We start from the raw sequence: 17,292 nt of genomic DNA, 5'->3' as shown, positions 1-17,292 counted from the left end.
ATTGACATCATTTGAGCCAAGGCCTGCCTACCTTCAACCTCAGTGCCTATTTGCTTGACATAATGGGAAAATCAAAAGAAATCAGCCAAGACCTCAGAAAAAATTGTAGACCTCCACAAGTTTGGATCATCCTTGGGAGCAATTTCCAAAGGCCTAAAGGTACCACGTTCATCTGTACAAACAATAGTACGCAAGTATAAACACCATGGGACCACGCAGCCGTCATACCGCTCAGGAGGGAGATGTGTTCTGTCTCCTAGAGATGAACGTACTTTGGTGCAAAAATCCCAGAACAACAGAAAAGGACCTTGTGAAGATGCTGGAGGAAACAGGTACAGAAGTATCTATATCCACAGTAAAACGAGTCCTATATTGACATAACATGACATTGACATGAAAGGCTGCTCAGCAAGGAAGAAGCCACTGCTCCAAAACTGGCATAAAAAAGCCAGACTACGGTTTGCAACTGCACATGGGGACAAAGATCGTACTTTTTGGAGAAATGTCCTCTGGTCTGATGAAATACAAATAGAACTGTTTGGCCATAATGACCTTTCGTTATGTTCGGAGGAAAAAGGGGGAGGCTTGCAAGCCAAAGAACACCATCCCAACCGTGAAGCACGTTGCATCATCATGTTGTGGGTGTGCTTTGCTGCAGTAGTGACTGGTGCACTTCACAAAATAGATGGCATACATGAGAAAGGAAAATTATGTGGATATATTGAAGCAACATCTCAAGACATCAGCCAGGAAGTTAAAGCTTAGTCACAAATGGGTCTTCCAAATGGACAATGACCCCAAGCATACTTCCAAAGTTGTGGCAAAATGACTTAAGGACAACAAAGTCAAAATATTGGAGTGGCCATCACAAAGCCATGACCTCAATCCTATAGAACATTTGTGGGCAGAACTGAAAAGGTGTGTGCGAGCAAGGAGGCCTACAAACCTGACTCAGTTACACCAGCTCTGTCAGGAGAAATGGGCCAAAATTCACCCAACTTATTGTGGAAGGCTACCTGAAACGTTTGACCCAAGTTAAACATTTTAAAGGCAATGCTACCAAATGCTGACTGAGTGTATGTAAACTTCAGACCCACTGGGAATGTGAGGAAAGAAATAAAAGCTGAAATAAATCATTCACTCTACTATTATTCTGACATTTCACATTCTTATAATCAGTGGTGATCCTAACTGACCCTAAGAAAGGGAATTTTTACTCGGATTAAATGTCAGGAATTGTGAAAAACTGAGTTTAAATGTATTTGGCTAAGGTGTATGTAAACTTCCGACTTCAACTGTATGTACTGCCACTGAGCACAAAGTGAGGCATTACAGTAGTTAAAGGGTTATTTTGGCAATGAGGTTACAGGTCGTTTTAACGAGCCAGCACTAACTAGCGTTACCCATAGACTTCCAGTCATTGCGCCGCTATTATGCTTAGTGTCTTTTTAAGTGTTTGTTGCTTGACAAATGAGGCCCATCATTGTTGTGAATTCCTGTTGATGAAAGATTATCCAAGAAGCTCTGTTCGCTCCTAGAGCTAGATTAGCATCGAACGCATACATTCCGTCTGTTGCGGCAAACAGTTTCTCTTTGGACGTGTTTATTCTTTGGCAGGTAAATAAAAAGCAACGTCATTTAGATGTTCAACCAGACATTCAACTAATATCAGGTATTCACGTTCATTCAATTACCCTGAGTAGGTATTTCTCTACGCATGATATGGGGGAAATGAATGATGAGATGCGGTCCGGTCTCCAAACATGATTAATTCTCTCAGTAAACAACCTGTAACCCTGGTAACAAGGTAGTCAGTCAGATAACTGTTGACTGGAAACTGTAATCTTCTGTTTAGTCATTTTGGGAACCCTCATCAAAAGACAAGTAATCCTGTTGATTGAATATTATCGTCACTTCATTGCTACCGGAGTAACTGCATCATAAGGGACCTAAACTATTGCAGTGGAAATATAACACACTTTGTATGTCTTTAGCGACTGCGGCTAGCAAGCCCCTTTGTGCTGTCATGTTTTTAACCCCTCACATTTTCACCTTGTTAATACCAGTTGGCAGGTTGTACAACGGTAAAGCCATGAGTAACTGTACAAAGAAAACAAGCTTCAGAAAACTCATGTTTTTGGACTCCTGTTACACTAATCCCTACACATAGCCAAGCCCTGTGCACTCTCTCCTTTTTTGTCTGGCCCACAGGGAGACTTGTATGTAACTTTGAACAGTTGCTCTGTGGGAGCTTTGATGTCTTTGGTCTGGCGGGGGCTCCTTTGTGTGGCGTGGGCGCTCACAGGTGGAAGGAATGCAAGGCCCTTTCAGGATGCCTCTCTCACCAGGTTTGAAAGGGACGGTTTCTCACTGCTTCTTTTATGTGGGTGGGAGGTGCGCTTTCGTAATAGTGCTTCTGAAAGTGACTCTCACCTGTGCTGTCATAGCCGTCCCCTTTTCTCCCCTCTCTCCTGGCAGAAGTGTTTTGATGAGTGACTGACACCTCTGAATGTAATGTCTTTTAAAGGTTGGAGAGTTTACCAACATTTCTTGCCCAGAGGGAGTTGGAATTGACATAATAAAAGTGTAATGACGGCCGATTGTACTATTTTGGGTATTTTTTTAAAGCTGATCTTAACTTTCTTTGTACATAATGTTTTCACCATCGTTTCTATGACTGAAAGAGCTTCTGGACCATCAGAACGGCTAACACTAACCTCGATTTGGACGAGGACTTCTACTTCACTGAGTTGGAGGCGAATGACATATTCATTATTCCGGACGTGGCGTTGATCCCCGACACTCGTAGAAGGCGAAGACTGCGCTATATAGGTGGGCGCACGGACACCCTGGTGAGACTATGGCGGCGAATGAATAAATCGCCTCTACCCTCTGTTCTATTGGCGAATGTGCAGTCGTTGGAGAATAAATTGGACGAGCTTCGCTCAAGACTATCCTATCAACGGGACATAGACTATGCTTCTTGGAGTCATGGCTGAACAAGGACATGGATAATATAAAGCTATCTGGTTTTCTATGCATCGGCCGGACAGAACGGCAAAGTCCAGTAAGATCAGGGGTGGTGGCTTGTGTCTCTTTAACAACAGCTGGTACGGAATCTCTGATATTAAAGAAGCGTTAAAATACCTCCATGATAAGCTGTAGACCATACTATTTACCAAGAGTTCATATTATTATTTTTTTGTAGCTGTCTATTTACCACCACAAGCCAATACTGGCACTAAGACCGCATTCAACAATCTGTATAGGGCCATAATCAAACAAGAAAATACTCATCCAGAGGCGGCGCTCCTAGTGGCAGGTGATTTTAATGCAAGAAAACTGAAATCCATTTTTACCTAATTTCTACCAGCATGTCACCTGTGCATCTAGAGGGATAAAAACTTTGGATATCATTTACTCCACACCCAGAGACTCATACAAAGCTCTCCCCCACCCTTATTTGGCAAATTGGACCTTAACTCTTTCCTCCCGACAAGCAAAAACTCAAACAGGATGTACCAGTGACGTGCTCTATTCGCAAGTGGTCCGATGAAGCGGAGGCTAAGCTACAGTACTGTTTTGCACAGACTGGAATATCTTTTTACATTCATTTGACAGCATTGAGGAGTTTAACATATCAGTCACCGGCTTCATTAATAAGTGTATCGATGACATTGTCCCCGCAGTGACCATACATGCATACATATTCCAACCAGAAGCCATGGATTACAGGCAACATCCGCACTGAGCTAAAGGCTAGAGCTGCCGCTTTCAAGGAGAAGGACACTAATCCGGACGCTTCTAAGATATACCCTTGCCCTTGGAACCATCAAACAGGCAAAGTCTCAATACAGGACTAACATCGAATCCTACTACATTGGCTCTGATGCTCGTCGGATGTGGCAGGGCTTGCAAACTATCATGGATTACAAAGGGAAACCCAGCTGAGAGCTGCCCAGTGACGCGAGCCTACCAGAAGGGCTAAATGCCTTTTTTATGCTTGCTTCGAGGCAAGCAACACTGAACCATGCGTGAGTGCACCAGCTGTTCTGGGCGACTGTATAATCACGCTCTCCGTAGCCGATGTGAGTAAGACCTATAAACAAGTTAATGTTCACAATGCCGGATGGCCAGATGGATTACCAGGATGTGTACCCCCGAGCATGCGCTGGCTAGTATCTTCACAGACATTTTCAATCTCTCTCTGACCCAGTCTGTAATACCTACATGTTTCATGTGAACCACCATTGTCCCTGTGCCTAAGAACACCAAGGTAACCTGTCTAATTGACTACCGCCCCCGTGGCAACATTTGTAACCATGCTTTGAAAAGGCTGGTCATGGCTCACATCAACACCATCATCCCAGAAACCCTGGCCCCACTCCAATTTGCATACCGCACCAACAGATCCACAGATGACGCAATCGCTGTTGCACTCCACATTGCCCTTTCCCACCTGGACAAAAGGAACACCTACGTGATAATGCTGTTCATTGACTACAGCTCACTGTTGAGCCCTCCAAGCTTATCACTAAGGTAAAGACCCTGGTACTGAACACCTGCATCTGGATCCTGGACTTTTTTGACGGTTAGCCCCTAGGTGGTAAGGGTAGGGAGGAAGTGAGGCCCTGGCAGAGTGGTGCCAGGAAAATAACCTCTCAACGTCAAAAAATCAGAGGAGCTGATCGTGGACTTCAGGAGACTGCAGAGGGAGCACGCCCACATCCACAGTGGAGAAGGTGTAAAGCTTAAAGTTCCTTGCCATACACATTACTGACAATATGAAATGGTCCTCCCACACAGACGGTGTGGTGAGAAGGCTCAACAGCAGCTCTTCAACGTCAGGAAGCTGAAGAAATGTGGCTTGGCCCATAAGACCCTCACAAACTTTTACCGATGCACCGCTGAGCACATCCTGTCAGGCTGTATCACCTGGTACGGCAACTGCACTGTCTGCAACCTCAGGGTTGTGCGGTCTGCCCAACTCATCACCAGGGGCACACTGCCTGTCCTCCAGGAAATCTACAGCACCCTTTGTCACAGGAAGGTCAAGAAGATCATCAAAGACCTCAGCCACGCGAGTCACGGCCTGTTCACTCCTCTATCATCCAGAAGGTGAGGTCAGTACAGGTGCATGAAAGCTGGCACAGAGAAGCTGTTTTTCAGTTTCTATCTCAAGGCCATCAGACTGTTAAATAGTCATCACTAGCCGCCCTCCACCCGGTTACTCTACCATTCACCTTAGACTATGTGCATAGTCATACAACACCGGTCACTTTAATGTTTACATACTGTTTTAACCACTTCGTATGTACAGTGTATTCGGAAAGTATTCAGACCCCTTGACTTTTTCCACATTTTGTTATGTTACAGCCTTATTCTAAAATGTATTAAGTTGTTTTCCCCCCTCATCAATCTACACACAATACCCCATCATGACAAAGCAAACAGTTTTTTTTTAGAAATGTTTGCAAATGTACAAAAAAATCCAAAATAACGGAAATTACGTAAGTAATCAAATTGTATTAGTCACATGCGCCGAATACAACAGGTACAGTGAATTGCTTACTTACGAGCCCCTAACCAAAAATGCAGTTTCAAAAAAAGATGGATAAGAATAAGAGATAAAAGTAACAAGTGATTAAAGGGCGGCAGTAAAATAACAATAGCGAGACTGTATACAGGGGGGTACCAATACAGAGTCAATGTGCGGGGGGCACCGGTTAGTTGAGGTAGTATGTACATGTAGGTAGAGTTATTAAAGTGACAAGGCATAGATGACAACAGAGAGAAGCAGTGGCGTAAAGAGGGGGGGGGGGGGGCACTGCAAATAGTCTGGGTAGCCATTTGACTAGTTGTTCAGAAGTCTTATGGCTTGGGAGTAGAAGCTGTTTAGAAGCCAACTGAGTTGCAAAGAAAAATCCATATCTTAGACTGGCCAATAAAAAGAAAAGATTTAGATGGGCAAAAGAACAGACACTGGACAGAGGAACTCTGCCTAAAAGTCGCCTCTTTACTGTTGACGTTGAGACTGGTGTTTTGCGGGTACTATTTAATGAAGCTGCCAGTTGAGGACTTGTGAGGCGTCTGTTTCTCAAACTAGACTCTCTAATGTACTTGTCCTCTTGCTCAGTTGTGCACCGGGGCCTCCCACTCTTCCTATTCTGTTTAGAGCCAGTTTGCGCTGTTCTGTGAAGGGAGTTGTACACAGCATACGAGATCTTCAGTTTCTTGGCAATTTCTCGAATGGAATAGCCCTCATTTCTCAGAACAAGGAATAGACTGACGAGTTTCAGAAGAAAGGTCTTTGTTTCTGGCCATTTTGAGCCTGTAAATCAAACCCACAAATGCTGATGCTCCAGATACGCAACTAGTCTAAAGTAGGCCAGTTGTATTGCTTCTTTAATTAGCATATCAGTTTTCAGGTGTGCTAACATAATTGCAAAAAGGTTTTCTAATGATCAATTAGCCTTTTTAAAATGATAAACTTCGATTAGCTAACACCATTGGAACACAGTAGTGAAGGTTGCTGATAATTGGCCTCTGTACGCCTATGTAGATATTCCATTAAAAATCTGCCGTTTCCAGCTACAATAGTAATTTACAACATTAACAATGTCTACACTGTATTTCTGATAAATTTGATGTTATTTTAATGGACAAAAAATTAGCTTTTCTTTAAAAAAAACAAGGACATTTCTACGTGACCCCAAACTTGTGTGTGTTTGTAAAACCAGGAAAGACACATTGAGTCTATCAAGGGAAGCCTGGCCAAGAAGGCAGCAACAATCAATAAATTACAGAATTCAAACATACAACAATTCAACAACATGATCCAGCCAAAAAAAAAGCATTTACACTCCTTTGTAACATAGTCTCCCATCAAAATGTTTCATTCATTCAGTGGCACTAACATATCTAGATGTAGCATGGATTGTAGACTATTCCATGCCTCTGGTGCACAAGACGACAAGGCAGTCTTGCATAATACTGTAAATGTCCTGGGGACTCTAAGTAGCAACCACCTAGCAGACTGGGTGTGGTGAAAGAGACCAGACTACGGAGGTAAAGAGGGATTTTACCCTAAAGGGCTTTGTAGATGAACACTAAAAAGTAGCTTTCTGTGCATTCAAAGTGAGGTCCAACCCACTGTTTGGTACAAGGTGCAATGGTGGGTGAGGGACTTGGCATTTGCAAAAAAGTCCAGACAGAGGAGGCTGCATGCATATACAAGAAGACACCATAATCAATTACAGAGAGAAAAGTGGCCTGAACAAGCTTCTTTTTAGCCATAAGCGGGAAGCAAGCCTTATTACAAAAATAAAAACCCAATTTCAATTTAAGCTTCGTCGCAAAATTATCCATATGAACTTCAGAGGACAACTTGTCATCCAACCATATACCTAGGTATTTGTAGGATGACTCTCTTTCAATGGATAAGCCACCAGATTTGACAACGCTAACCTTCTCTGGCTGAGTGCAAGCTCTGGTAAAGGTAATTTTGTTATTTAACCTGTTGGGGCTAGGGGGCAGTATTTGCACGGCCGGATAAAAACTGTACCCGATTTAATCTGGTTACTACTCCTGCCCAGAAACTAGAATATGCATATAATTAGTAGATTTGGATAGAAAACACTCTGAAGCTTCTAAAACTGTTTGAATGGTGTCTGTGAGTATAACAGAACTCCGAGTGTTTTCTATCCAAATCTACTAATAATATGCATATTCTAGTTTCTGGGCCAGAGTAGTAACCTGTTTAAATTGGGTACGTTTTTCATCCGGCCGTGAAAATACTGCCCCTAGCCCAGACAGGTTAAGTGGTCACTAACAGGTTAAGTATATTTAAAACCTTTTTTTTTTTTTACTTTTACTCAAGTAGCATTTTACTGTATGACTTTAACTTGAGTAGTTTTCTATTAAGATATTTGTACTGTAACACAAGACAATTCGGTACTTTTTCCACTACTGCACCCAGTCACTACAAAGATACAGTACAGGCGTCCTTCCTAACTTTCAGAGGCCAATGGTGACTTTACAACAGTTTAGAGTTTAATGGCTGTGATAGGAGAACACTGATTGATTAAAATTGTAGCCACCATACTAACTTAATTGACAGAGTGAATAGAAGTAAGCCTGTACAGAATAAACCTATTCTAAAACATGGGTCCAGTTTGCAATAAGGCACTAAAGTAAAACTGCAAAAAATGTGGCAAAGAAAGGAACTTTATGTCCTCAATACAAAGAGTTATGTTTGGGGAAAATCCAACACATCACTGCGTACCAATTCATATTTTTAAGCATAGTGATGGCTGCATCATGTTTTCCTAGAGACACTGGGAGACAAATTCACCTTTCAGCAGGGCAATAACCTATACACTGAAGTTGCTTACCAAGATGAAATTGAATGTTCCTGAGTGGCCTAGTTACAGTTTTGACTTAAATCGGCTTGAAAATCTATGGCATGACTTGAAAATGGCTGGCAATGCTCAACAACCAATTTGACAGAGCTAGAAGATTATTTTTAAATAATAATGTGCAACTATTGTACAATCCAGGTGTGCAAAGCTCTGATTTACCCAGAAAGTCTCACATCTGTAATAACTGCCAAAGGTGATTCTATCATGTATTGACTCAGGGGGTTGAATACTTATCTAATCAAGATTTATTGTTATTAAAAATATATATATATATTTGTAATACTTGTTTAAAATGTTCTACCACTTTGTCAGAGTATTTTGTCAATTAAATCAATTTTAAACCCACTTTGTAACAAGAAAATGTGGAAAAACACTATACAGAAACATTTACCTACCAGTAAACAAGGATTAAGAACATTAGCCAAGCAGTATCTGTGTATATGCAAGATGTCAAATCCAGATTATTATAAACAAAGCAGAATCAGTAATTTAGCCTGCTAACTTTTGATACACCTTCAGATGTAGGCTAGCTCTTAATTCCCTGGTTTTGACAGAAGACTGAGTTATTGAGAATATCTTGATGGAGAGGCTTCTGAATATTATTTTGATAATTTGCTAAAGTACTCATTTAACTGCTATGAGAACCATGCTGTAGGTCTGCTGTAGTCTATTTTCTGTAAGTAAACGGCTCCAGACTCTGCCAGTGGAACAAGGGTTGTCTAAAGACACCCTCTAAACCGCTCTGAGGCCACATAGTTCACACAAGTCCTCCTTTGGCTCGGAATGCTGTTAAGTGTTCCCATTGTTTTCCCTGTTTGCCGTCATGGGAGTGCGAAGGCACGGGTTTCACACACCGGATAACCCCGGCACGACCGGGAGAAGGGAAACTGACGTGACCCCCAGAGAGGGCAGAGGTCGTAGTGCGTGTCAAGAAAAGCAAATTGGCAAATGCTTCAGATTTCTCCTGAACAAAGGAAGAAAGAATCTATGTACCTCATAGAGTTTGGGTTGTTTTGGATTTTTGGTAACTGGAACCTTGGTCTGTCTGGCCAACCTGGTTTTCTCGTGGCAAGAGCCCTTCAAAAACTTTCTCCCCCCCCTTCATATTTCTTTCTCAAGTTCCTCCTCCGTGGGACATTGTGATGAGACACTGTGAACCTCGTAAACTCTGAGTTAAACATGTACACAGCGCTAATGACCTCCAGACAACCTTAATTGGGTTTGTTTGTAGCTTGGTGCTGCTATTTAGACCTTTAGTTACACTTAGTAGTACATTCCTGTGACCTGCTCTAGCCTGGTCCATAAACAAGTCCTGACGACTACCCCTTCAGTGATAGCAGATCGGAAGGAACCTGAATGGTGCAAGCAAAAAGGCAGAAACTTTCCTAAGCCCATTGGAAGCCCAGCACCTATTGCTTACAGGACATCTACAGTGTATCGGGTCCTTCCAGACCTTCAGAACATCTAAAGAGTAGCCTACTGGGAGGGGGTATGGGGTTGTTTTTGGACAGGGAGTCAGTGTCCATCTCTCTGGTGTGCTCTTACCCTTTCCAGCTTGGTCCAAGGTCTCGCCTAGCTGCTTGTGGCTGGGCGCAGGGTGAAGCGTGTTTTGTTTTTATTTGCATAGAAGGGCCTTATGACCATCTGTGTATGGCCTGCAGGTGTGAGCTGTTCAACTCGCTTGCTTGCCCTTCTTTCCCTCTCTCGCCCTTTAGCCTTTTCTCCATGATCTCCCCCTCTCATTCGGTCCCTCAAGCAATGGTTGTGAACTAGAACATGCACAGTGTAAAAATAGCTAATTTTACTTTAACAGCGTGGGTTCCAGAGGTTTATCTACCTCGGCTATACATGAACTGAAATGCAAACAGGAAGCCGTAGAGGCTAGACATCTCCAGGGTGTTTTACTGAGGCCTATTGAGGAGCAGAGCTTAACTTCATCACTTCAATTGTACATCTATGGAGTGAATGCACCACAGGAGGTTGGTGGCCCCTTAATTGGGGAGAACAGGTTCGTGGTAATGACTTTAGTGGAGTGCTATCAAATACATCAAACATGGTTTCCAGGTGTTTGCTGCCATTCCATTAGCTCCGTTCCGGGCATTATGAGCCGTTCTCCCCTCAGCAGCCTCCACTCGAAATGCACAGTATGTTATATCATTGTGTTTATGTGTACGTGCACATTATGTACTTGCCTCCGAAGCACCTGGGGCTACTATTAGGCATCTAATGGTATTTCTATGTGCTTTAGAGATGATTTGTTATCATATACACTACATGGCCAAAAGTATATCTCTCTGTGTGTTGTCTAGGTGACAGGCAGGAAGCTATATGGTGTGTGTGTGTGTCTAGGTAAGTGTTGCGACCAAGTATTTTTACACGCTTTCACACTCGGCGGCCCCGTTCTGTAACCTTGTGTGGGCCAACCACTTCGCAACTTGAGCCGTTGTTGCTCCGAGACGTGTGGCTGAAATAGCAGAATCAACTCGTTTAAAGGCATGTCCACATACTTTTGGCCACATTGTAGAGGGATGTGTGGGCCGTAGAGGTTGAACGTGTTATCGCTGCGATTACACATCGGTCAGGAATGTACAAACCTTTTGAGATAGTCTTCCATATACTTCAGGTGTTTAGATGCTTCTGTTACTCCGCAACTTTTTCCAGCGAGGGATTTAGAAATCTTCTTGGGGGTTTTGGATTTTGTGTTAAGTGACATTCAGTCTTTTCAATACGACTGTCCTTGAGCAACACTTTCATCAGACTGTTGGTTGCAAGAATTTTTCCTATTCAGATCGATTCCCCCCCCCCCCCCCCCCCCCCCCCTTCTTGGTACACAGCTCTATTCTTCCCCGGCCTGGCATTGTCTTGCTTTAATCCTGCCCTTGACTCTTGTGTAGGTTGATTTGTATTTTCTTATGACTTGGGAACTTGGGACTAGACAGAGCCACTTACCAGAGGCTCTGTTGTAGAGCGCTCACATAGGTTGATTTGCCAGACTGCCAGTGAATGTTTTTCAAGTATCAGACTATTTGTGGAAAGTCACAAACCGTATCCAGCCATTCCTTTGATGGTGATCAACAGAAATAGTTAGTCTCCAGAAAAAAAACACACCACTTGACATTTCGATATGATTTGTTAGGTCTACTCAACATACTTTCCCAGAAATGCTCCCATTTTATAAAATTATCTCCTCCGGGTCAATGGTGTTTACCATCCATACACATTATGTTTTCCACAGACGCCTGTTTCTCATCATGGGAAAAGTGTTTACCTTACCAAGTCTTACACCTGTTTTTTGATTGTTGTTGAACTGTTAGGCAGTTAGAGCAGATGCCTTTTGGAAAGTCATTTCATATCATCTATTTGTTTTGTAACTCAGATTTGTTAAACCAAGCGGCCTTTGTTTTTTTATGCTGTGTTGAAGAGAAGATTTAGAGATTGAGTCAGAGGCTAGACTGAGGGAAGAGGCCAAGAAAGTTAGTGAAGGAAAGAGTGAGGTGAGAGAGAGCGAGAGAGGATGACTACCCTCTTGCTGTGTGACGTTTATAGAGTGATTTAACATTGGGCTGGCACGCTGCGGGGCTAGTTTAGAGGGTCACCGGCAGGAGTGACATCCATTGACTGGTGCAGGAGGAAGGCGACTTGGCCAAGAAGCCTCACTCACCCGCTGGGTTTTGGGTCGGCTCAGTTACACATCCCACCGCAAGGGAAGAAAGCGGGCGGTCGTTAGCCTAACTCTCTTGTATCGCTTACGGGCTCAACGATCAATCAGGTTCCCCTTTCTCTCCGCAAAGTTGAAATTCCCAAACTGGAATGCTGGTGGGAGTTCTGGCCTCGTGCCAACCAGAGAAGACAGCTGGGGAATGTGGAAGATTTTGAAATAACCAGAGGCTTGAATGGGAAAAATCAGACCCTGGCACAGACACCACAATGAGGACATAGAATAGGAATGTGAGCATTGATCTCACTGAGATGACAACATGTAGTATGGACTCATTCAACACTGTGTAGCATCTTAGATGGCCATGTAATACAATGATGTTCATGTCTTTCCGTTTTGTGGGTCGGTCCCTGGGTGACAACATATTTGCTTTCGTTTTCTGGTATGTTGAAATTAAACACTGGATGTTCGGCTAGCAGGCCTGTTATAAGTCTCATTACTGTGTGACCGGTGACCCACCCATAGCTCCCATGTCTGGTTATTGAGTTAACCGGGGACCCACCCATAGCTCCCATGTCTGGTTATTGAGTTAACCGGGGACCCACCCATAGCTCCCATGTCTGGTTATTGAGTTAACCGGGGACCCACCCATAGCTCCCATGTCTGGTTATTGAGTTAACCGGGGACCCACCCATAGCTCCCATGTCTGGTTATTGAGTTAACCGGGGACCCACCCATAGGTGCCATGTCTGGTTATTGAGTCATTCCCCCTTTTCGACCTTTAAGATATGACCAAGAGGCGACATCTGTCAGGGCACACAGCCTTGTGCACGCACTTAAAGTAACTGTGCAGTGTTTCCAGATTTGCTGAATGGGTGTAGACAAAGAGGGCTCTCCAATAGTAGTACCAAAACATTGAAAGACTGTTCTCAAAAGTGAGTTTACAAGTTGATCAACTTTCAAAGCAGAATTACTTTCCCATTGTTTCCTCAAATGCAGTGTATTGTATACCATGTTGTAGCTCTGAGTCTCTACTTTTATCCAATGTAAAAAATAAAAAAAATTCTAATGTTGCTACATAAGACCGACTCCAGGTGGTGAGTCACATTTTGTTGTTACAAAGTGGGATTAAAATGGATTTCATTTTTTGTCAACGATCTACGCAAAATACTCTGTCGAAGTTGAAGACAAGTTCTAACATTTGTATAAAAAAAATATGAAAAACAAAACACTCTTGATTAGATAAGTATTCAACCCCTGAATCAATGCATGTTAGAATCACCTTTGGCAGCAGTTACAGCCAAAGGTGTAAGTCAGCAGTAAGTCATTCTTGGTAATTTTTTTTATCCTGAAAAACTCCCCAGTCCTTACCAATTACAAGCATACCCATAACATGATGCAGCCACCACTATGCTTGAAAATATGGAGAGTGGTACTCCCTAATGTGTTGTATTGGATTTGCCCCAAACATAACATTTTGTATTCAGGACAACAAGTGAATTGCCTTGCCACATTTTTTGCAGTATTACTTTAGTGCCTTGTTGCAAACAGGATGCATGTTTTGTAATATTTTTATTCTGTACAGGTGTCCTTTTCTGTCAATTAGGAGTATTGTGGAGTAACTACAATGTTGTTGATCCATCCTCAGTTTTCTCCAATCACAGCCATTAGACTCCGTAATTGTTTTAAAGTCACCACTGCCCTCATGGTGAAATCCCTGAGCGGTTTCCTTCCTCTCCGGCAACTGAGTTTGGAAGGACACCTGTAGTGACTGGGTGAGCTGATACACCATCCAAAGTGTAATGAATAACTTCACCATGCTCAAAGGGATATTCAATGTCTGCATTTTTATTTCTTTGACCCATCTACCAATATAGGTGCCCTTTGCGAGTTATTGGAAAACCTCCCTGGTCTTTGTGGTTGAATATGTGTTTGAAATACTCTGCTTGACGAACCTTACAGATAATTGTATGTCTGGGGCACAGAGCTAGTCATTCAAAAATCATGTTAAATACTATTGCAGAGTCCATGAAACTTATTATGTGACTTGTTAAGCACATTTTCACTCCTGAACGTATTTATGCTTGCCATAAAGGGGTTAAATACTTATTGACTCAAGACATTTCAGCTTTTCATTTAAATTATTTGTAATAACCTTACTTCCACTTTGAGAGTGTGTGTAGGCCAGTGACACAAAATCTTGATTTATTCAATTTAAAATTAAGGCTGTAACACAACGAAAAATTCTAGGTGTGTGAATAATTTCTGAAGGCACTGTATAATTAATTAGTGATAATTTTCCTTATAAATTTTTCACATTTTTATTTAACTAGGCAAGTCAGTTAAGAACAAATTCATATTTACAATGATGGCCTACCCCGTGCCAAACCCTAACCTGGATGATGCTGGTCCAATTGTGCGCCGCCCTATGGGACTCCCAATCATGGTCGGTTGTGACACAGCCTGGAATCAAACCAGGGTCTGTAGTGACTTCTCTAGCACTGAGATGCAGTGCCTTAGACCGCTGCGCCACTCGGGAGCACTTAACATAATTATGTTAAAAAGCGGCTTTTCTGTGTTGGAATGGTGTGGGCGTACCAACAACAGAGTGGTGTGGGGGCGTATACCAGCCATTAAAAATATTCAGGTGAGTAGACTGCTGATTGGCCAGCCCATCCTCCTCTAGACCGTGGATTGGCCAGTTCATCCCCCTCAGGAGTATGACATCATTTTTTAAACCGCCTGTTTGAGATACACGTTTATGCTTTGACTGGAATAACACTATAGGGTGAGTCAACAACGTTATTTGGGTATGAATTAGCAGAATATGAACTTTTAAAAGGGATATTTTCACTTGACAGTTACTTAATCTAATAATCCAGACCAATTTAACCATAAACCTGTCACGAGAGAAGGGGGAACAGCCATTTCCTTTAGGCTATACCACAACCCAACACAGTCACCGCCCTACACAAGCCATACACGTCTGCTCACCCCATAGTGTATGTGTGTGTTTGTGCTCGCACATCCATATGTGCGTATGTATGGTTGACTCAGGTTTAGCATGGCGTGTGAGCGAGTAGGACAGGATCATTCTGCAGCTTCCTGTTTTATCTGTTCAAACGGCCCATCTCCTGACTCACCGACCCATGTCACAGCGCAGGGGAAATCACTTCCTGTCCCCCAGGGGCCCATTCAGAGACAGTTCTTTGGCTTCTGAGTGATAGAACGTCATTACATACAGAAACCTGTAGAAATAGGCTATATCTCTCATTTGATGCTATAGGTAGCTTTATTGGAAATTATCAGTGTTTATTGAAAAGCACTGCTGTTACCTGCTAATTGGATGTACCTTTTTCCAGCACTCTCTTAATACTTGTATGTCTGACTCAGACATGACACTCTTTTCTCAGTGTGTGTGTGTGTGTGTGTGTGTGTGTGTGTACGTGTACCGTCTATTTGAGTCGGCACCATGCTCTCCACAGTAAAACAAATTACTTACTGCTGCTACACCTCTGCCAAACAGATCCCCTAACACAAGCAGCGTGTTGACAGTAGAGATGAGGTTTTCCTGCCACGGCTTGCGGAGGGCTCGGAGGCCCCTGGTTGAAAGCACGCGATCTAACCACCTCTTCCATTATTCTCCCCAATATCAAGGCGGCAGGGCGGGCGTCTGAATATTTGAACAGGTTTCCCATTTACATCTGCCGACCCCTTTGAATTGTGTGCAAGGTAGTCAGTCAGGCAAACAGGCAGGCTAGTCAGTCAACCAGTGCTGTTTGTGGCAGAATGCTACTGTTAGAGTGTGTGTGTGTGTGTGTGTGTGTGTGTGTGGGTGTGTGTGGGGCGCATCACAGTACAGGCATGATGCCTGAGGGATGTTTTCAGAGGATTTGGCAGATATTTGCGAAAAATTACTTACTTATATTCTGGCTTTACATTCACGTGTAACTCCAACTTTCATTGTCTTGAGTGAAGTATGCGCGAAAGTCTGTTTTTGGCATTCTGGAGCATATGAAGTCAGACAACAGGCCAGTACGTGTCCTTAGATTTGGGAGTATTCTACCTCCGGTGTGGTGTAGCCAGTCAGATCTGGTCTCTGGTGATTGGAGTAGGAGGTACCAGAGGGATGTGAGTGCTCCCGGAACCCATGCTGAGGTCAGGGTGTGATTTGGCTCACTTCCTGTAACACTTCCTAGCTGATGAGGGGGCGCTGCTGTGGTCGTAATTATGGTCGATTGGCCATCCTCCATGTTACCCCCGAGGCACAGAGCCATTTTCTTAGTCCGGGAAGGGAGTGAGTTTGTAGGTGGGCCTCTCTGGGTGATGTGACCTTTTGTGTTCTATGTCAATGTTATAAAAGATAATCCCTTTGTGTTTGAAACTCTGGCTACCTCATACTAAGAAGTGCTCCTTTGACACCCCCTAAAATTACAAATGGGATTAACATTTCTACTTTGAATGTCTTTCCTGAAACTCACCATCTCTCTTCCCCTCTCAGCGGGGTACACAGGGCTTCTGGAAGTCTGTGGCACACTACGTACCCAGGGAGCCCACAGAGATGCGCATCCTCAACCCCTACTTCATCCAGGAGGCTGCCTTCCAGTTCATTGGCCTGCCGCTCAATAACGGCCTCATGGGCAAAGGGGTGAGTGACACTCAAACAGAAACCCGCTCCAGTTTAATGAAAATATTAAACTGGGAAGAATGTCTTTAAAAAAAACATGTATGATGCTATGTTTGCGGAAAATGGCATATTCAGTCACCTGGATTCAGGTCGATAAGATTCATCTCGGTTTGCAGTCTGCACGCAAACACATATGCAGACATGCATTCACACATGCAGTACAAAGTGCATAGACTCTTAATTTTTTTTTTTTTTAAGTTCATGAATACACACACAGGCACACCCTGACAGAGTCGCATTCTTGCTTTCACTCTCTCACACATGGGACGAAACGGTACAACGGCTCCACGGGCAGCCGGGGGCCGTTGACCGACCGCGCGGTCATAACCAAAGTGTGTTTGACACACTTCAGGCCCCAAACAGTATATTCGCTGTTCCTATGACAACCACCGCAACGCAGCACCTTGCCATACAATCACAGGAAATTAAACCGTTAAGGGGATACGGTGAGATTCTGGCATTTTAACCCCTTTTATTTACCCAGAGTCAGATGTGCAGTATGAAGGAAGTTATTGGCTGATTTGCGA

At 43.3% G+C, this 17,292-nt stretch overlaps 1 protein-coding gene across 7 annotated transcripts in view; it reads left to right on the top strand.

The window, feature by feature from the left end:
• LOC106568969 (CMP-N-acetylneuraminate-beta-1,4-galactoside alpha-2,3-sialyltransferase) overlaps positions 1-17,292 on the top strand; it is an 88,049-nt gene that overhangs the window by 53,045 nt on the left and 17,712 nt on the right. For all 7 annotated transcript variants that reach the window (XM_045693886.2, XM_045693888.2, XM_045693887.2 and 4 more), the window contains one exon: positions 16,580-16,726. In XM_045693886.2, the coding sequence (XP_045549842.2) occupies positions 16,580-16,726 (147 nt within the window). The remainder of the gene's footprint in view (positions 1-16,579; positions 16,727-17,292) is intronic.

The sequence above is a fragment of the Salmo salar genome, chromosome 14 (assembly GCF_965601325.2).
Source record: "Salmo salar chromosome 14, fSalSal1, whole genome shotgun sequence".
NCBI lineage: Eukaryota > Metazoa > Chordata > Actinopteri > Salmoniformes > Salmonidae > Salmo > Salmo salar.
Note: the sequence above shows the minus strand (reverse complement) of the source record. Positions and strands in the feature narration are given on the sequence as shown.